The 21,160-nt window shown below is 37.0% G+C and overlaps 2 protein-coding genes across 2 annotated transcripts; one reads left to right on the forward strand and one right to left on the reverse strand.

Moving 5' to 3' along the window:
• Positions 1–345: 345 nt before the first annotated feature.
• On the reverse strand, positions 346–11,279 carry LOC145486768 (phytanoyl-CoA dioxygenase domain-containing protein 1-like). Its single transcript, XM_081465478.1, has 11 exons — positions 11,222–11,279; positions 10,997–11,146; positions 9,708–9,783; positions 9,324–9,371; positions 8,775–8,830; positions 8,178–8,240; positions 7,665–7,686; positions 6,788–6,913; positions 6,086–6,202; positions 4,578–4,704; positions 346–2,764 (listed from the first exon to the last, which is right to left on the reverse strand). Exons 1-11 carry the CDS (start codon positions 11,261–11,263, stop codon positions 2,716–2,718), a joined length of 876 nt encoding a protein of 291 aa, XP_081321604.1. The 5' UTR covers positions 11,264–11,279; the 3' UTR covers positions 346–2,715.
• A 264-nt stretch (positions 11,280–11,543) lies between these two features.
• LOC145486772 (superoxide dismutase [Mn], mitochondrial-like) lies at positions 11,544–21,141 on the forward strand. The gene is made up of 5 exons (XM_081465482.1): positions 11,544–11,827; positions 13,614–13,730; positions 14,256–14,362; positions 17,370–17,442; positions 19,936–21,141. Exons 1-5 carry the CDS (start codon positions 11,596–11,598, stop codon positions 20,079–20,081), a joined length of 675 nt encoding a protein of 224 aa, XP_081321608.1. The 5' UTR covers positions 11,544–11,595; the 3' UTR covers positions 20,082–21,141.
• Positions 21,142–21,160: the final 19 nt, after the last annotated feature.

Consider the following 21,160-nt stretch of genomic DNA (forward strand, 5'->3'; position numbering starts at 1 on the left):
CTTTTTTTTTTTTTCTAAGACGTAAGAACTGTGAACAAATGCTGGCCACGGTAATTATTTTGAAAATATCTTGATGGCATCTTTACAACACCAGCACTGTTACTTGTATCTAGTAAACGCAGTCTCTCTGACTCTTTTATTTGCTCAAGGTGTTTGTAAAATGGCTTGGATTTGTTATTTTGTAAGGCTAACACGGATTTATTCAGGGTGTCTGGTCTGGTAGCCACTTATGTATGTGATACCCATTCAACACTAACAAATCAAACCTTGACATATATAATTATATCACAGGTGATCAGGAGTGTATTTATATCTGAAATAGACAAACTTGTATCAAAGCTGATAAGCTGAACAGAAAATAGTTATTTTTAATATGAAAATTATTGCATGATCTTTATACTTATTTTAAAACACCTGAGATTGCATTTGCTGAAAAGAGCAGTCTGTATATGAAATATAATATTTATTAAAATAAGTACCAACTCCAAAGTTATGTATTGTGGTACTGTACCACTAGCAGTGGATTTATATCAAACCTTTCCCTACTGTAGACAAAACACTGCTTTGCCCTCCCTAGACAGTTGCTTAGTTCTTGCGGTGGCTAATTCCTCCTTGGGAGATGGGAGTTAGTGTATGTAAATACCTACAAGTTCGTATCTACTTGGTAAGAATGGGCTCCCGCTATAATTATGGGGGCCTTTTCTATAGAATCGTCGCTGGATATTTTATAACGTATGAAGTAAGAATTCGAGTGAAATAAACAGCTGTAGACTCAATATATTGGAGCCCTTTGGCAACTCATTTATTGGAACATTAGTGTAGTGAACAACTAGTAAGCCTTGTGTCAATCATTTGCAGCTATAACAAGACTGCCATATTAAATATAGATTTAACTGTCTCTGGGACCAGCTTGCACCTAAAAACCCCATGTTTTCCATGTCATTTGTTATGAAACATTAACTGTTCCACAGTGATAAATATATTGTTTGGTAGATGCCATAGATATATAATGTTACATTTAAGCAAAATAAAGGTGACTGAAATATAATTAAATTGGTTGACTTCTAATGTTTTATGATGATTAATCTGCTGAGCAAGTAGTATTAAACTAATTTATGTTGTTTAGTAGCTTGTAATATTTATGAATATGTAAATCAGGTATGTTAAAAACTATCATGAAGCTAACTAATGACCTATTTGATATCAACAGTAAACAATAAAATTTCAGCAATAATTAGTGACAACATGAAAACATTACCATAACACTATCCTAAAAATATTAGCCTTGTTTGAACCTGACTGAGTAGGCTGTACTTGCACGATGGTGACCTTTTTTTGGAGATGACTATCAAATTTGATACAAATTGGTCTTTTAAAATGCACTTCCATAAAACATTGTGTGGATCAATAGTTTTTGATTAACATTTCCATTAGGGGGCAATATTTAAAAGCAGGCTGTTTGGGGTTTTTCAAGTTATTCACTAGACTTGCTCAGGGCCAGCTTAGAATAGCACACTTGCATGATGTCATCATTTGACTACAACTACCAGAATCATTTTGTTTCTCCTTTATTATTCAAATTTTAAAACTACAGGGGGGTTAAAATGACAATTGTGCCATATTAGCATGAGTTAAAAAAATAATTAAGCATAATGGTAGTTGTAGTGAAATGATGCCATCATGCAAGTTGCCTATTGAGTGCACAATGTACTACAGGTTCAAATTCATTCCACTTTTAAGGCTAGTGACTAAACAGTTAAGAATTCAAAGTGTAACATGGTAACATTTTTACCACATTTGATTATCGCTGGCCTTGCATTGAAACATGAAAACATATTAAATTGCTTTGGGCTTTTAATAAGGTAGTATAATTATTGTGCGATGATCCTTAAATCAATTGAAATTTTGTAAATTTGAATAAATGAATGCTGTGCTTAAACTGCCTATTGTGTATGTCTTGATTCCTATTTGTTCTGAAACTTAACACTAATTAGAATAAACGTCACAAAGTAACATTTTTTTTTAGATAAAACAGGCTTTAATCAGTCCTTTGAGATGTCCCCCTTGATTAATGTCTGTTAACTGTCGAAGCATTACTCTTGCTAATGACTTTATTAGCTATGACCTTATTAACTACTAAAAAGTAATTGACATTCAAATAATTGAAAGCAGGAAATCCCAATAATTATCATGTACCAAGCCACTGAATGTTGTTTCTTTCCTGTTCTGGGGTATTCTACACTTCCCACAAGGTTGAAAATTGTGAAGCAACATTGCATTTGGTAAAAGAAACAAACTGGTTTTCTACAGAGTGATTATTGCCCTAGGTGTAGACAAGAGAAATTTACCTCCAAAAAATTAACAGTAACTTGAGAGTACCCCACTTTACTTCACGCAAAACTGCTCAGAATTGGGGGTGGGAGGGGGGTGGGGTAGGGGTGGGGGGGGGGGGCAAGGAGTAAGGGAGTTAACTCCTTGAACCATGAAAATCACGAAATGGATGTAGGAGTGAATATTGCTATCATATGACCCCCCAGTAAGAAATGATATGAACTTGTTGAAAAGACTGCACATAATTTTCAGCACAAAACATCCCCTATACCAGGAGTAATGGTCAAAATACGCAAAGTATGAATTGCATTTGGTGCATAATGTAGAAAAATATTGTGGGTTATTCCAGGCTTATCTGCGAGGCCATGTCTGGCTTGTCTTCATCTACTCTGTGTAAAGAGCAGGAAATGGCAACTCAGATGTAGACTGCAACCTTAAAATGAGGAATAATAACATTTCGTTAGCTTAGACGTTCATGCCTGATAAAAGTCAAATTTTCATAACATTCATTGCTGCTTTGGTTGATTTAAGGGTGCATTCCTTGTGGGATGGTCCAGATCCCAGATCTCTCAGATCATGGAGCATTAAAGAAGGCAATAGCCTGCAAGCTGGTTCTTCACAGGGAAAGAAAGTAGGAAAGGAAAATCTTTCCCATTCCTCTCCTTATTTCTTGCCACGCGAAGATCCTGCTCAGAGTCTAAGGAGGCGATGAATCCTTGTCCATTGTGGATTTATTGGTTCCTCTGATCCCGGCCTGATCAATTGATGACAATCGATGATTGGAATTCCAATCGATCAATCGATGACCAATCAATAATCACAAGTTCACTGCTAAGTTAGAGTAGAAATAACTGGTGTAGTGCTTATTGTGTTAAAAACTTCTTTGGCAAGTCTAGATACGATACGTATTTTATATACCTGCCCCAAAAATATGGAAGTCAATGAAATTGCTCGTCATTGACAATCGATGGGAATTGCTAATAATTGATGACAATTGATGGCAATCAATGATAATCGCTGAAAATTGATGACAATGACAATTGATGGCAATTGAAAAACACCAAATTTTTGTTCATCGATTGGCCATCGATTCCCGATATCAATCGATTAATTGTTATCGATTGTTATCAATTGTTGTCAATTATCAGTTTCATCAATTGATCAGGCCACGCTCTGATGTACCATAACTGATTATGATGAAGATAACCCCAAAGGAATGGACCCTAAAATACAACTAGATCTTTCACATCCCTTCTGATTAAAGCCCAGACTTAATTGTAAATAAAATAAATGAGAGTTATGTGGAAGCCTCACTTTTGGAAAACCTTTTAAATAATCCTGTACTAGTGTCACCAAATTATATGGTGCTGCTTTAGGTTCTTTTGTTTTATTCTTTTTAGATACAATTTGTTTTCTTGGTAAGGCATTATTCTAGTTTCACTTTTTCTAGGTAATAAAATGATCAAGAAGCACAGTGTTTTTGATTGTGTTCAAAAATGAAGGAGAATGCATACTTATGATGTAAGTGCAGACTAGGCAAAACACTTAATCAAGATTTTTTTGTTTTTTGTCACTGACGGCCATTGTCTACCTTTGTTAGAACAACGTTACATTTTGTGCAAGTGAAGATGTGTATCAGATGACCTCACTGACAGTTATTTTTTAGCTATTTTCTTAGTAAATTTGTGCTGTCGTGGTCAAAAATTTATTAGGTGCAATTCATCAAAGCTTGTCAGAGAGAGACGTTTGGGTGGATCTTTGGGACTGTGCATCATGACTTTAAAGTACTTTGGCTTTGGGATGTTAAGTGTGGGAACACAGCTGATGACGCCTGTTACATAAATCAAAATGTGTCGATTTTGTCAACGAAAAAGGGTTGAATGTCCGCTAAAGCAATCATTCAAGCCATCTGAAGGCATCACATGAACTCTAATTACAGTAACTATGATCTTTAATTACTGTCAGTAAGTAATGAAGTACGTAAACAAACAAAATGCCATAGTTTATTCCCCAATTTCTGTTCACTAATATTGTTGTCATCTCCTGATATCTCAGACTCTTACTTCCTTGAAACGTTTTTGATTGCCCTTGATCAGTTATTTTAAAATGGATATAATTATTTAAGTTCGGACCAGGAGAACAACACAACCATAAAAAGTACTCTGGTTGCATTGTGTTTCAATGCTTCAGCTACTTCAGTGGACAACAGTATTATTATAACATTCAAAATATTCATGATTCCTCACCAGTTCTGTTTGCTGTATTCTGTATTTTCTTGTTCAACAATATGAAATGTATATGCATGCCTTGACTTGTCAGACTTGTTAGGAAAACTTCTGTGCAGGACAGTTCCATGAATCAATACCAAACAACCTGAAAAGATCCATATTTTTTTAGTATTTTCCAGCCTTCAAAAGGAAACCAGCTGAAGATTCTTGGGTTAAAAAGGTCTTTTCTTACCTGTCGACTGAAAACAGTTTTTAAAAATGTTTTAAAAACAGTAGGATCTGGGGCTGTAATTAATGGCATCTAGACAGAGATGTTTGTAGTTGGTGAAAATTGTCACTTTTTCTTATTCACAGGGGTAGGATTTTTATTTTTTTATTTTTTATATTTATTTTGGAAGGGCAAGGATTTAGCTCTTATTAACCGAGCAGGAGGACTGTATGGGAGAATCTTGATCGAGGTCGTGAGTACAGACCGAATGCAGTGAGGTCTGTAAACAGGACCAAGGTCAAGATTCTACCATACAGGCCGACTAAGCTCGGTTAATACAATGTTTATTATAATTATGGCAAACAAGAACAATTTAATTCGTCTAATGTAATTGGTTTGTACTAATTGGCATTTTGCTTGCGAATGGTGATGAACTGAACTTAATTTTGCCAAAGTTTTCTTGTCCTCTTTACTTTTTTTTTTCATCATGCTTTTTCGCATTTCCATAAATAAATATTGTTAGAAGAAAATAGTCAGTATTTTCGCATTTTAGTTTGCAACTTTTCTGCCACAAAACATTACTGGTCTAGATGCTGGTCTAGATGGGAAAATCTAGACCACTTTCAATATCGATTTCAGCCAATCAAATTTGTGAATTCGGTAGTTCCAGTCCTTGTGAGACACAGCCATATAATAATTTTGAGTATTACCCAACCATATCCCAAGACTTCTGAAGATTTCTGAAGACTTTTCCTTGTCCCAGGCCCAAGATGTGTTTCACCAGACATGATCAAACGTAACTAACAAAAAGTATTCTCAGCACTTTCTCTTGAAAATCAGAGAATCGGGGAACTGTACTTTTCTTTGAAAGAATCAGTTAAGTTCCCAAATATAGCATAAAGTTTTCAGCAAGGTACAAGGAATTGGTATGTACATGTAGGCATGAGAATTGGCAGGTATACACTGTACCATGTATATAACATGCTTTATCAGACTACCACTTAATAAACTTTGTAACCAATTTCTATAGCATGAAAGAACTAAGTAGAAGTATTGCTTCAGCTCAGGATGGGATACTAGTCCATCACAGGCTGCTACATCTGGTTAGAGAAATGTGCAGCAAACTGTGCGGCATTAAAATTTAAGCACTGCTTTGACCAAAAGTGCAGCAAAATCATTGTGATAGTGTCCCTTTCTGGGATGATAAATATATCTGACGGAAATTGCTTACTTAGGTCTTTGTCTTCTTGCTCAAAAATAAGTCTGCATGGACTGCTTGCTTTCTACATATTACATTAGTATTGTGTCAATGACTAACCTTTTTTTGTAAACTGTGGAATGAAGTCCTTGTCATCAAATTCTTCCTTAGGTCCTTTAAAAACGGTTGGGGTACTGTCAGGCTCAGGGTTACATATAAAACGACGCTTTAATGCATCTGACAAAATAATGCAAAAGACATTTTTTACTTAAAAATTGCAAGTGACACAAGGATATAAAATTTTTGCCCCCTTTAAGTAGGCACATGCTCAAAGTGATACTGCACAATTAAGTTATTCCTTAACAAACTTCCCTCTCCGTCAAAAACAAATTCTGGGCTGTATATTTGCCAAATTTTTCTGATTCATTTTACTGTAGGCATGAGATTTTTAACCTGTACGTCCCAGGATTTTTGAGGATGATTAGACATGATATCTGAGCATGTGACTTCTAAGCATGTTCTGAAGATTTGGAAAGAGGTTCTTAAGATTCTCAGGTCCAAGGTCTCCACGCACATATAACCAGCTTACCTGCACTTTTCTTTCCTTGGACTGGTTGGAGTTGACAATTGGGTCAGTTAAGGCTGTAGTCTATAGCTCAACGTTTTCCAAGTAAGCAATAGAAATTGCCCCAGAGGTATGATATAAGTTCTCAACTGGCAGGCTTGAGAATCACTATGAAGGTGTGAGAGTGTGCTGATATTGAGCGTGCTGTCTGTTTAATTTAGGGATTAAGTTGAGAAATTGACTGAAATCACTCTCACCATTATGAGATTTGGGAACAAACTGTAGGCAGCCATTTTCCAGAGTGCAATCTTCCAGCGGTATCCATAAACCCAAGGCACTGGGTGGCTCCGTATACAGAAAGGTGGAGTCTCGATGAGGAAAGACTGTTAAAAGAAATATATCAAAGAAAAAGGAAAATACCTTAAAGCTGGACTATGTTAATCCTTGTCTTACCACTGAGTTCAAAATTCACCCTGGCATGCAATATCATTGGCTATGTTCCAATGATTATCCAGTAGATCGAAGTAGGTATCTCATCCGTATACTTTGGGTTCTGTAGCATGAAATCACTGGTCAGAAGTATGGTGGTTATAGTAAGAATCTTGATCATGAAATTAAAAACTGACTTTCTCTATTTAATTAACATTATTTGATGTACAGCTTATTGTGAGGTTTCAATCTGTGTTTAAGACTAAAAAACTGCTGCAGCAGCTGCTTTCATTGAAAGCTGGCATTTTAATATCTACCTAATATTAACGACTAAACTTCTACCAATATACTAATGAAGACGGAACAATCTGATTGGTCAGGCTATCCATAAGTGTGTGGTGCCTGAGGGGTTGTCTGTAGAATGGTGATGTTTTGTTGTTTTTCTGATGTTTTAGAGGAAACTGTAATTTGAAATATTACTGGAAGATTCAATTACCTTAAACTCTAAAAAAAAGGAAATTGACCGTTATGAGACTTTAAAACATCAAAATTGTTCAGTGAACTGCTGAGCTCATATAAACAGCTGCAAGGTTCAAACAACAATTTAATCTGTACACAATTTTGATAAAACATGAAGTTCTATCATCTCATAGAAATCTCGAACTCAAAATCTAGTTGTTAATGAGCAAGAAAGTCAGTTCCTACCTTCTCCACCAATTCCTGGTTGCTGAGAAATTCAATCAAACAAAAAGAAAATTTAAAGTAATTTATTAGAAGAAATGAAATAAGTAACAAAAAGTTTCAATTGGTAAATAACACAACGGCCTGAAAATTCTGATGGATAACAAACCTGTTCATGTCCTCAGATTGTTTTGCAATCGCCAAACAATAATTTATAATAAAAAGTCTTATTGTGGAAAACACACAATTATAAAGAGCACATCTTCTTAAAAATGGCGAATTACAATGGTAAAGAATTATTCAGACAAAGAAGACTGCTTTGATAATAGTGATTCTGAGGAAACATAAAGAAATCAACATCCAAGTATTAGATGGCAATAGAGTCTACAAGTCTGTCTCCCACAGAGTCTGTCTCCTACAGTTCAATAATTGAACAATAATATATAAAACAGTAATTATTATAAATAACAGTTTTATATTAATCATTTACATACATATGTTACACCTATAGACTAAGTAAAGTCCCGAGATACTTACCTTAAAAATATACATACTCTGTGGGACAACTGGATGTTTAAATCCAATTGACTTGACGATAGCCTGACACAAAGATAAACTCACTGATTACACAACAGGATAAAATAGGTAAATATCACTCAATCAAATTGACAGCATTCACTTTCAATGCAGTTAAATGCACTAATAGTTAACAAAGCGGAGTGCAAGTCTTGCCTTTGCGGTCAGTGATATTTAGATCTGTGCATTGGCCAGGATTCCATGTGTTCTTGTGCCACAAGGAGTTCAAGTAGTTTAACATGGTCAGCATTTTTCCGTGAGCGTCTGAGTCTCAAGCGCAGGGACTCTGCATAGGGGTTGTTTCCCCTCCCCTCGTCCCTCCCTTCTCTTTCCACTGTTTTATCAGTGTGATGGGTGCCCGCTTTCTCCCATCCGCGTGGGGGCTCATGGCTAAGTTGCCAGGATTTACCAGCCATGGGACTCAGCACTCTCCATCTAGGAGCTGGCTGCCAATAGTGGAAGCTCCTGGATGCCTCGGGCACCCAACCTCCACTTCGCAAGGCAGTTGTTAAAGAGAAATTAAAATTTACAAATTAAAATGACCCATTCTTTAGTTACCTCTATTCTCTTGTTGAATGTGACTTTTTTAAACACTGGATTTAAAGCGTGAAGTGCTGATAAGCAATCAATAAACAAACGACTAAGTAAACAAACAATAAAATAAAATTAATATTAAGTAAATAAATGAAAATTTAGAAAGGAAAAATGGGAGGGGGAGAAGAAATAGGGGAAAAATGATTTAAAATAATATCAGCTGATGATAGGAAAAAGGAAACCACATTTTTGAGGAATACAGAATTTCAATTTATAAGCATCTTGTAAAAGAATAACCTTAGAAAATGAGCTAAAAGGCAGACTGTGTTGGTGATCCATACTGCTCGGCTAATCCTTAGTATGAGGTAACAAGTAGTATTGCTACCTCCTGAATGGAACGCTAGTCTGTTGGAGGGTTCTTTGGGAAGGAAAGGTGAGTTCTGAAAGTGAGATTTATGAGTGTTTAAGGCTATATGAGGTCAGTTTTCTGGAGACAAGCACTACAAATTATTGCTAAATAAATGAAAAATCAAATCAGATGGCACATGTTTAACATTGCTAAAATAATCTTACCATGACCAACTTTGTTGATGGCATTATGTTTTTTCACGATAAGTTCACCTACGAAAATAAACAAAGTAAAGATGTGAAAATCCATTTCAGAACATTTTTGGTTATGGTTTCAGTCAATGTAGAAAAAATTCTAGAACTGCATGGAGTGTGAGCATATACAGGTATGTGAGAGACGGAAACATTCATCACAAGCTGTAAATGTTAAGAAGAATTGAAGGTGTGTAACTTGCTAAGTCAACATCACAGAATTAAACCAGTTTGTTCATGGGAATGGTGATCATGAGTTTTGTCTGGGAACAACCCTGCTCTGTGTGGACACTCAAAGACACACAGATATTACCAGTATTATAACGCCACAATACATGGAACTGTTGGTGATCTTACCTTTATCATTGAAAGCTCCTTCTTCAAAGAAATATCTAATTTTGTCTCCACTTGTCATAAAATAGTCATCTCTAAGCTATAAGAATGTAATTATGAGCAGTGTGATTAGAACTCATTTATGGTAATGTTCCACTGGTGATTTGCTACTATCAATCAGCTCTCCGCAAGTTACTGTCACTATCTTGAATGTCCAGTCACAACAAGAAGTTTAACTTAGCAAAATTCAAAACCAGTTTTGAATTTTGAATGCTCCTGTTTTTGTTCCTGTTTTTCTCTATACTGTTACTATGCTCATTTTTCAGATTAAAAGTATTTAATGAAAGTGAAAAATGGTTTAACTAAGTCATTGCTTTTTTTAAAAAAAAACTATGCCAAAAATTTGAGTCGGTCGGACGATGCTAAACAGAGAAAAGAAGGGGATGGCCTTTTCACTGAATGTAGAATTGTGAAAGTTGGCACGTCAAATGCTATGATATAGAATGTTATTTTCAGCCAGAACCGAACAGAAACTTGGTTAAATTATGCACGTTCAGGTAAAGGATTGAAAATTGCATGGGAGAAGTAATGATCAAATTGGACCAAGTGTTTTAATCAGCAATAATTTGGATTTCTCAACAATTAGATATTCCGGGGTACATACTTACAGATTCTATAGTCATAAGCTGTCTAACCATTCAATTGCAAAATTAAAACTTTTTGACTTTTACCCATAACAACATGCAAAAGACAACATGACAGGTCTTGTGGGCTGTTACGTCATGATCAAGCGGAAAAGATGAAGAAAACTGCGCATTAAAGCATTTCTGATCTACTGCAATTAGTCTTTCCTGGTGAATGGCATAATACGCTTAGTAGAAGTTGATCCATGCTTCAGGTTGCATGCTAGCCTGCAAATGCAGACGTATTTCTGGCTGTCACTTAGTTCTGCCGAAAAATAACGTCTGCGAACCCGAGCCAGGAAACGATTTCTGTGACGTAATGACTTTTGTTTCTCCTTGGCCAATCAGATTCCATGATAGAATGAAACTTGAGTGCTCCTCGCAGCGAATACCTCGCGCAGTAGTTCTGGGGTTGAGCTAAACTGTGATTGGCTTTGAATTCCTACGTCACAGAAATCGTTTTCTGGTTCGGGTTCGCAGACGTTATTTTTCAGCGGAACCAAGTGACAGCCGGAAATACGTCTGCGTTCGCAGGCTAGTTGCATGCGAGCAAACCTTACCAGTAATTCACTAAACGGTTGAGGTAAAATATCTCTCTATTATTCAGTTGCTTTTACAAAAGGCTCTTACCTTCGTCTGGTTGTCACCGGTAGTGAAGATGCTTCTTGGGTGATCGTCCAAATTCATGTCTTCCACAATGTCATGCATTGCGTTTCTCATTTCTTCCACTTCATCGAGGGTGAAGAATCCTTCGATGACTAGAAAACCATCTGTTTTGTACTAAAGGGAATTAATTAGATGTTTATGAGCTTGAAGTATCTACGTCTTTAGCTAAAAATCGCCTAAATAATGTACCTTTTCAACCTGCGCCAGGGAAAGCCCTTCAACGCCCGCCATTTTAGTTTCACAATCTGGAAATGTACCGACGGAAACTGGGAACTACCTATGGTGAATGGACAAAAGACCAACCCAAGTGGGAGAGGGGTCGGTATAACGTGGGTGGTGCAATTTTGTACCTTTTTGCTTTCCACTGTTTTAATAACTTTAGGTAAGTAAGGCTGCAGTTAAACTTTTCGCATAATCACTGCTATATCTATACCACATGAAGCGTAGGTAAAGCGTAGGTAATATTGTAAAATTTATAGGTCCAGAACTAACGGGTTTACCCCGGGACCCAGTCCTCTTCCTCGCCGCACGTTGGAAGAGGATCCCATCCATGTTTTGAGAAAATGCTTGCCCGTGGTTGCGAAAGCTTTTGTTCGTTGAAGAAGTTATTTCCTGTCGTTGTTGCAGGAGTGACTAGAGCTAAACACACTCTTCCAGATTTACCGTACGATTATAATGCTCTGGAGCCCACAATCAGCGCGGAAATCATGCAAATTCATCACCAAAAACACCATGCTACCTATGTGAACAATTTGAATGTTGCCGAGGAGAAGTTTGCCGAGGCTCAAGCAAAAGGTTAGCTGAAATCTGATTATTAAATAAATATTCATATATACATTTTATATCTACATTATATAAACATATTTTCTTCTTGGGCCATAGGTTTCAGGGAATCAAAGTTTATCAACGAAAGGCCTGCTTCACATCGAACAAAAAGCGATTTTGCACATGTTCATATTGTGGCTTGCTTGTTTTTTATGGTATTAAGTTAAATAATGTATCAGTGGTGTTTGTCTGGACTTACTGCTAGTACATTTGACTGATAACTGTATTCACAAGCTTTGTTGATCTTTTTTTCCATAATGGCTGTCTTTGAAGTCTTTGAATTAACTGGGTGCATGTTGGGAGTGGTAGGAGGGTGGCTGGGGTGGGGGGTCCTTCCATCAATTAAATGGGAAGGTCACTCCAATAGACGTATTTCTTTTTTGTCAGCGCTAATAAAAACCTTGCACCGAGTTTAGCCACTAACCAAAGTTTCAGCATCCAAATTGTAGGTTTTTCTTGTGAAATTTGCCTCCAAATAGGCCCAAAATTTGACATCGTTGCCGCCATTTTGAACAGTACTCAGCAGCCAGGCTGCATTTTCATGGTGTCATTCCATCCAAGGGATTTTGCCAATGGCTTCTGATAATGAAGCCTTTTAACTACCACTCCAGGTTATGGCTGCTCTTGAGCTGTATTATTTCAAGCCGAACATGCTCCAAACCCCAAAAATGATAGCAGTGAAGATAGCAAAGTGGATAATTATTGGTTGGAAAAAATACATTTTGCTAACCTTTTGAAGGATGCCAAGTCAGTTGCACGTTTCTCTCGTTCCTGCCAATTTCGAGTTGGACGGAATGATGTCACAGAAACACGGCCTGGCTGCCAAGTTCAGTTTCAAAATGGTGGCATCCAAAGTCAAATTTTAAGGCTTCTTTCGAGATGAATTTCTTCAGGATAGCAGGCACTTTAGAGGCTAAAACTTCGGTGATTGGGAAAGCTGAATGTTTACTTGCCATAAGTGGAGACAAAACAGTAAGCTTTTTGGAGTGACCTTCTCCTGTAAGAATAGGTTTATGTCGTGATAGGTATTTAAAGAATTAGAAAACAAAACTGAAGACCCAAAATGTGGAAAATGACAGTTTTAATCAATCAGGACCGCATTTTATGCACAGTTTTATTTGATAGGATCACAACAGAATCACAATACTGGAAAGAGCTAAGAGGATAAAAACCATACCTAAAAATCCTTACCCTCTTCAGTAGCACATACTTACATAGCTGCTAAATGGGACTATCCTTCACTCCCCTAGAGAATGATTCTGAGGTAGAGCAGGAGTAGTACTGAACCCTCTTGATTACATTACAAATCACAATTATTTTGTTATTTTTAGAAAAAAAGAGGAATACTTGTTATTTCTAATATAGTACAGATATTGTTTTATTTATTCATGTGAGTGTTTTACAAACTTGTCTTCTTTAGTTTTATGTTCACCTATCTCTTTCTTGACTAGATGTCACATAAGACCTCAAACTTGTCTACTAGCTCCTAGGTATTCTTCGGATAAATAAACTATTGACTCGATTGATGTAATGTGTTTTTGAAATTTTCACTCAATTAACACCAGATTACCTGAGCAAGGTACTTCCAGATTTGAAGTCTCCTTATTCCAGAATTTTTTTACAAAACACCAAAAAAACATTTGCCTGGCCACAACACCTCCTTGAAATAAATCATCGTTGGTAACTCATTGAACTGAACTTCTACTGTATGGACTGTATGATAGTTGTACTTAGCACTGCTGATTCTGTATGCCAGGTGATACAAGTGCCATGATAGCTCTGCAGCCAGCCCTGAAGTTTAATGGCGGAGGTCATATCAACCATGGAATATTTTGGACAAATCTTTCTCCTAATGGTGGCGGAGAACCGACAGGTATTATGGAATTATTTTAGCTGCCATTGTGTTATAATTGACGTTAACCGCTTTGCTTATGGTAATATTTGAGGATGATCAATATTTTTCGAATCCAATAACCAACAGACCTTTGTAAAATGCATGTGAGGCAATTTCAGGCAATTTTGTAGTTTCACATCACATAAGATTACATTGAAATGCAACTAAGAAAAGTTAACTGCAAAAGGGCCATTGTTAATTATTAATTAGAAGACACTTGTTGTGATGTAGTGCAAGTCTGATCTGTTCTCTTGTTGTTGATGTTTAACAGCTACATTTCGGCTACAGTCCCTCATCAATTATCCTCATAAGGGGAACTCTTTCTTCCTTTGTGGTTTAAAATATCCAATTAAAAGTAATTGTTAGATTTTTTACCAACTATGAACCCCGTATATCATCTACTAAAAACAATGAAACTACTAACCAACGTTTCTGAGTATAGTAAACTTAGCTGTGCCTTGTTGACTTCTTTGAGGTTTAAATACAAATCCTGGTCTAATGCAGGTGCCCTGATGGAAGCTATCAAGAAAGACTTTGGTTCATTTGAGAGCTTTAAAGAAAGGTTCAACACAGCAACAATAGCTGTACAAGGTTCAGGATGGGGCTGGCTGGTAAGTAAATCAAAGGTTTTTCACGTTACAGTGAATGCTAATTTGAAATTCTGTACTTTCATCTCGCTGTTGATCAACCAGTTTTATTATTGATATAGTGTGAATACAGTGACACCTATACATGTACTACCACAGTATTATAAGCAGATACCCACAGAAAACCCATACTAGTGACTTCTGGGGCGCAGGGATGGCACAGTGGTTGGAGCACTAACCTCCCGCCAATGTGGCCCAGCTGTGATTCTGGCCCGGTGCCATATGTGGTTGAGTTTGTCATTAGATCTTGCCTTACTGCAAGAGTTTTTCTCCAGGTTCCCAGGTTTTCCTCCCTCCATAAAAACCAACATCTCCACATTCAAATTCGACCAGGATAGAGGACCTGCATGAAAACCAGCTAAGGCTGATGTGGCTTGCTCTCAAATCTGCTTTAAATGCAGGTTTTGTTCTACAGAACTGAGGAAAGATTTATGAACCCTTATCCACTGATCAGCCTGAGTCTTAGCAAAATATCTCCAAAAGACCATGATGAAAATTGGCTGCAAGATGCAAGTGAAGCATACAAAGATAGTGATGAAATCTCAGACTGTGGAAAATATCTGCAACCCTGCAGAAAGAATGGGTTGTATGACTAGCCAGGGTTGGGGAAATTATGATATATTTTTTAAAGTTTTTGCAAAGAGATGAGTCAAGAAAATGTCCTGGGGTATTTGAGAGTTTAAACTCTACATGGCACTCAATAAATTTCTCTAAACCTATTGATAGCTGCCTGAAAATAAGCTCTTATTAAATCTTACCCCTCCCAGTTCTTAAGAGTCCCTGTCCATAAAAAAATATGGAAAATCACTCGGTTAAGGTCAAAAATTCGATTTCGCTCATATTTTTACGGTAGATAGGCTAAGGCATGACAAAAACTACTGGATGGTTTTTTTGGCAAAATATCCTTTTATTTCAAAGAAATATGCAAATTACCAAATTCCGTTAAAATCGTCCTTTGACGCCCCATTTTATTAAAGAAGTTTGAGAGCCTCACATGCAAAACCACATCATTTTTCTGTCTTTAAAACACTCAAATATTTTTGTGCAATGTTTAAATGTGTACTGGGTTGATTGTAGGGAATGTTGCGGTGTTTGTTGGGTGCAAAATAATTAAATTTTGAAGACATGTATTTCATTCACTTAAAAGTACTTCGTAAAAATAATTGATTTTCACCATGTGCGAAACCTTCAAATGGATTAAGCTTCTGGTGGTTGAATTGCAGAAGGATGGTCTACAGATTCCTGTAAAAATTTCTTTGGGAAAATGATTGTGAGTGGTGCAAAAGCTTTTCAAAGTACGTTAAAAATGCAGATATTTGACCATCCGTCGTCAAACTTCAATTTACGGGTTAGACATATATTTTAGCATGCGCCACATGTCTTGAGCTCTATTAAGTTGAAATAGACACAGAGCTGATAATTTCGAAATGTTCTAACCTTATTTGCTGTAAAAGGCAGGTCCAAAAGCCGAGTTGACATGTTTCTGTCACCATTCGTCGCACATAAAGCAGTTTGCTTTCGTTTACACAACGTCCGATGTACATCCCCAACTGTCAACTTATTTAATGGTCGAATACCACAAATCTATGACCCTCTTTCGACACATATGATCACCACTGTATCTAAGTCAAAAATGGCTGATTTGTAGATAGTTGCTTGCTTTGCACTACACCAAAATATTACGTTTGATCATCGTTTGATCTATCGCTGCTTGAATCCTTGCTTGCAGCAGTTCCTTGTTTGTTCATCACGCAATGCTGTCATCCCATTTTAGGGGGTAGGGTAGGACAATTTCTATCCTAATACGTAAGGCTCCGTAAGGCTTGGAACCACAGGGAGAACACAATCTTGTTGAGTAGGAAGAGATTAAATGAAGCAATGAAAAGAATGAATAGTTAACCATTGCCTGTGTTGTCATCTTTTACTAGACCACCGCTACCTACACGCCCTGCGTGATACCGTAAACGCTAAATTCGTACCTAGGTCTTTTCGTGCTGTGCAATTATTTTTGGTTTAGATATAATACAGTGGGCTACTCTTGGGGAAATGGGAGGTGGCCACTTAATAGGGGTTGGCCGCTTAATAGAGGTTAGTATACCTTGAACATTTTTTCACTATCGCGTTATAAATTTAGCTAAATTTCGTAGTAAACATGGAGTCAATTCACGACAATCATGATAGACGTCATTCTTGGAGACCCAGGGGCAGTTAGTGGGGGTGGGGAAAAAGTCTAAACGGGTCTTCGCCTGAATTTTTTTCTCACCCGTTTAGACTTTTCCCCGCTCCCACTAACTCCCCCTGGGTCTCCAAGAATGACGTCTATAATGATTGTCTTGAATTGACTCCATGTTCACTAACACAACACAGCATTCCCTAAAATCAACCCAGTACACATTTAAACATTGCACAAAAATATTTCAGTGTTTTAAAGATGGAAGAATGATGTGGTTTTGCATGCGAGGCTCTTGAACTTCTTTAATAAAATGGTGCGTCAAAGGATGATTTTAACAGAATTTGGTAATTTGTATATTTCTTTGAAATAAAAGGAAATTTTGCCAAAAAAACCATCCAGTAATTTTTGTCATGCCCTAGCCTATCTACCATAGGAATATGAGTGAAATCGAATTTTCGACCCTTGCCGCAAAATTAAGAAGTTGTCTGATTTTTACAGGCAGGCACTCCTAATAGCCTGCAAAAGCAGATGTATTTCTGGCTGTTGCTTGTCTGACCTCTTAAAGAATCTGTTACAAAATTTTCTTTTTGCAAAGGTTGAACTCCACTCCCCCTTCCCACCCCCACAACAAAATAAAAAAGAGGGAAAAATTCCAAAGCAGCTCCCAGATGTAACAGCAGTAGGAAGAGTGAGAGGAACAGAGAATACTCTTAACCACAGTGATACATTACTAATGAACTAGTAGTAATGGAGATTAATCCAGCAACAGTTTATTATGATATGTTCTCTGTTTCTCAGGGGTATAACAAGGTTGATAAGCGCCTGGTGATCACTACATGTGCCAATCAGGATCCTCTTCAGGCCAGTACAGGTAGTATTACGATATTTATTCATTAAACCCCAGTGAGGGGGGTTTAGGTAAAACTTGAAGTTGTAGTGTCTGGCATATATCAGGACCTGGACATGAGTATTTTTTACCTTCTTTGTCTGCCAGTTTTGTTGTCATAAATACATCCATTTCAGTGATTTACAACAAGACTTAACTTGACACTAACAAAACAAGGAAATTATGTCTCACAGACTTAAACCACTCAAAGAATTTCATACTCAGTGACTTACTGGAGCACTTGTGAAGTGCATGTATGACAGGCACATAAACTTGTGGTCAATCCCTTTTAAAGGTCACAGAATGATATTGACTGACATGCACCTTTTGATCTGTGGGACTTGATTAGCAGACAATACACTTAGGTTCAAACAAACACTGAACTTGAAATAGACTCTGACCAGCAACTTGACTAAACAGCAGGGCAATGTGATCTAGGATGTTGTTGCAAAAGGAAAAGTCTATACTAGTGGTAATCAAAGATCATGAGTGCGTTCGACACCGTCTCTTTCATATATATACCTTAAATGACTTACCTAGCTGACTTTCTACCTCTGTCTATTGCTAAAATCAACATTTTTCATGAACAACCGAGGTTGTACACAGACAGATATAGTGTCAAAGTCCATGCCAGTGAAGAGGTCCCCTGTATAGACTATGATGGCCGATTTGTTGTTCAAAATGTTGGGTGACGGTGCCAGTTTCTGTAGACTTGCAAAAATAGTAGGCCTTCAAAATTTCATGTTTTGACGTAAACTCAGCGTGAATTCAAAACGTAAACAAAAGAACAAGCTTAAACTCTGGCCTGTAAGCAATTTTAAAGCTCCCATTCGATTTGTGTTCATGAAAATCTTCTTGTTTCCCCAGAGGGAAATTTGGATTCATAATTCAGGCTCTGCGTCTATGCCAAGTTTTGTTTGTTATTTTTAATTTACTTTCAATGACCTGAGACTAAAGGGGACCAGAACAACATAATCATTTACATTCATGTAAAATAAATTATCTGTTATTCACTAAGCTGTTTAATTAGGTGAACATTCTTTCTAGGTGTTTGTTTACACACCAACATCTTCTGGTTAAATGTGCGGCTTCTGTTTCCATTCATTTAACCCGCTATAACGAGCTAGACAACTCGGTAAGATGGTTCTATAACCGCGAATCATGGCCATATGCCGAGTTACACAACTCGTTAAGTTAAAGTGATATATTTTGTGCACAGAAATCAAAGCCAGCAAGGTGAAATGACACATTTCCTCCATCGATTTATTCAACACAAAGCAGTGTTGGTTTTTAGTCGAAGACAAGACGGTAGACAACAGATCACAACATGTAGCCGAACTGCACCTTTGTGTTCGTCCCAAAAGTCGTATACATTTCGTGAAGACATCGATAAATCTTAGCTACAAGGTCATTTAATGCCATAACTCTAACTTCAAACTTCAAATACGCAACTTGCCGGTAACAGCAAATAAACACATGGAGACACAACGAGAATGGACGTGATGTCATTCGCCCCTGAAGAATTTTTTTTTTTGGGGGGGGGGGGGGGGGGGCAAATTGTTGTCCCCTTATAGATAGATAGATACACAGGTCTCAAATTTTTATGCATTATGCGATTAGAACTGTCGAACGCAAAAAGCAGGCTGATCCTGTATGTCAGTGATAACGTTCAGAGAGCATGAAGTGACTTACTAAGAGTATTATTTTTTGCCCCATCATTAATTATGATTTTACTGCCTACCACCAATAGCCATCCTTTATAGACCTTTGTAGGGTCTATGTTCTTGATTAACGTGTAGTCAAAGTATTGCTACGTGTATGCTGGTTCAGAGATTTTCTCCCTTCTTTCTGCTCAGTAAAAAAACTATGCCATTCTTGCTCATCACTTCGCAACCTTTTTCCACCTCTTCATGGCTTATAAATGACTGGGAAATGGAAAAGACAAAACCTCTGGAACCACCCTGATAAAGCAGTTTGAAAACAAAGCCTAGTGTTTACCCTTTACTCCCTGAGAGTGCCAAATGGCTCACAGCATCATAGCTTTGCAAATATTCAAAATACTTTGATGACTTTTTGGTATCAAAGTTTTCTTGTAAAGAACTGCTCCTTGAAGGCATAAAATTGTGACCCTCTCTTATCTATTTAGCATTCATCTTCACTTAGACTTCAATAATTAATCTGACCCTGGGAGTATACCCTTAATGGGAGGAACAAACTACTGATACTCCCGGAATAAATGTTGTATCTTTAGTTCTGTTGTGTTATGTCATGAAGATTGCTGCCATGATAATATGATTAGTGTAAAGTTTAAGATGCAAAACTTGAGATAAGCAAAATTATTGGTAAGTCAGGTGATTTATGTAAGGACAAACAGTGGCAAATAAAGTTGATTGACTTATCAAAATCGTTTACTCAAGAACAAAGAATACTTGAAGCTTTCTTTATTTGTTAATATTACCATGGATTGCTTTCATTCAGGTTTGGTGCCTCTTCTTGGAATTGATGTGTGGGAGCATGCATATTACCTGCAGTACAAGAATGTACGCCCAGACTATGTGAAGGCCATTCACAAAGTTGTCAACTGGGCAAATGTGGCAGAGAGATACGATGCTGCTAAATTATAACATGTCGCTTAATGTGTTTAGGAAGACATTTTTAGTTTGGTGTGAAGTTTGTTATACTTTGGTGATAAAAAGTCTGTAGTATGTAGTTGTCAGTAGATTTAACATGTTCAAGATGCTGTCAGGTAATGGAGAATAAGGGCAAACAAGGTGTTCTTGTGCAATATGTTCGCTTAGCATGTAAAAGCAGCCTTTTTTGGTTTTTCAGCCATGTGTATAGCAAGTGATAAAATGGGCTACCTTTGGTGCTTACCATTTGACAAAAAAATCTGGAAATTTTGGTTGAAAGTCAAATGGAACTGTTCTAGTAATTTTTCAGAAAATCTGTTTGGAAATTGTAGACTACCTCCAGAGGTACCTATTCTTTTTCCCCTTTGGAACGGAACGGCAGAAATTTCCTTACCATTTGCTAGAAATTTCCTTACCAGTTTCCTGGTCTCTCCTCAGCCAAATTAGCACCATCTTGTTCGGTTGGTTTGCTGATTTTGGAAAAACCCTCACCATTATTCAATGGTCATCCCAACTGGTTCATTCTGACAAATGGTAAGCACCCAATGTTACTTTATAATTTTACTAACCAGTTCACAAACAAATTTGATTTGTTTTATATACATGTGCATAATCTCTGTCATGTTAAGTAGTTGTCAAAGTAGACCTAACTATAAAACTTTACTTACAATGGAAAGTAAGAGAGAAATAAAAGAAGCTAGTGAACATAACTAGAAGTAGCTTTTTGGTGAAAACTTTAAAAAAAAAAGCTCCATTTGAAAAAACAAACAAACAACAAATATATCAAGACAAACAGGAAGCAAAGTTGTTTTCATTTATACTTGATTAAAAGTAGATAACATTGTTCACTTTTAACTGGTCTTTTACTGCTAACCCTTGACCCTTGTTTTTTACGCACTTGATACAGCTGTAGGCATAGGACTAGAGCTCAGTCTGAATTTGTTACATGTCACAAGCGGCAATTAGGAATGTGTTTAACAAGTATTTGTCTGTGGTTGGCACACTGTAGAGACAATTCATGATACTGGATGAAAATAAAGTGAAATGTTCTCATCTATGTCTTTCACTTTGGC

The sequence above is a fragment of the Orbicella franksi genome, chromosome 5 (genome assembly GCF_964199315.1).
Source record: "Orbicella franksi chromosome 5, jaOrbFran1.1, whole genome shotgun sequence".
In the NCBI taxonomy this organism is placed as follows: Eukaryota; Metazoa; Cnidaria; class Anthozoa; order Scleractinia; family Merulinidae; genus Orbicella; species Orbicella franksi.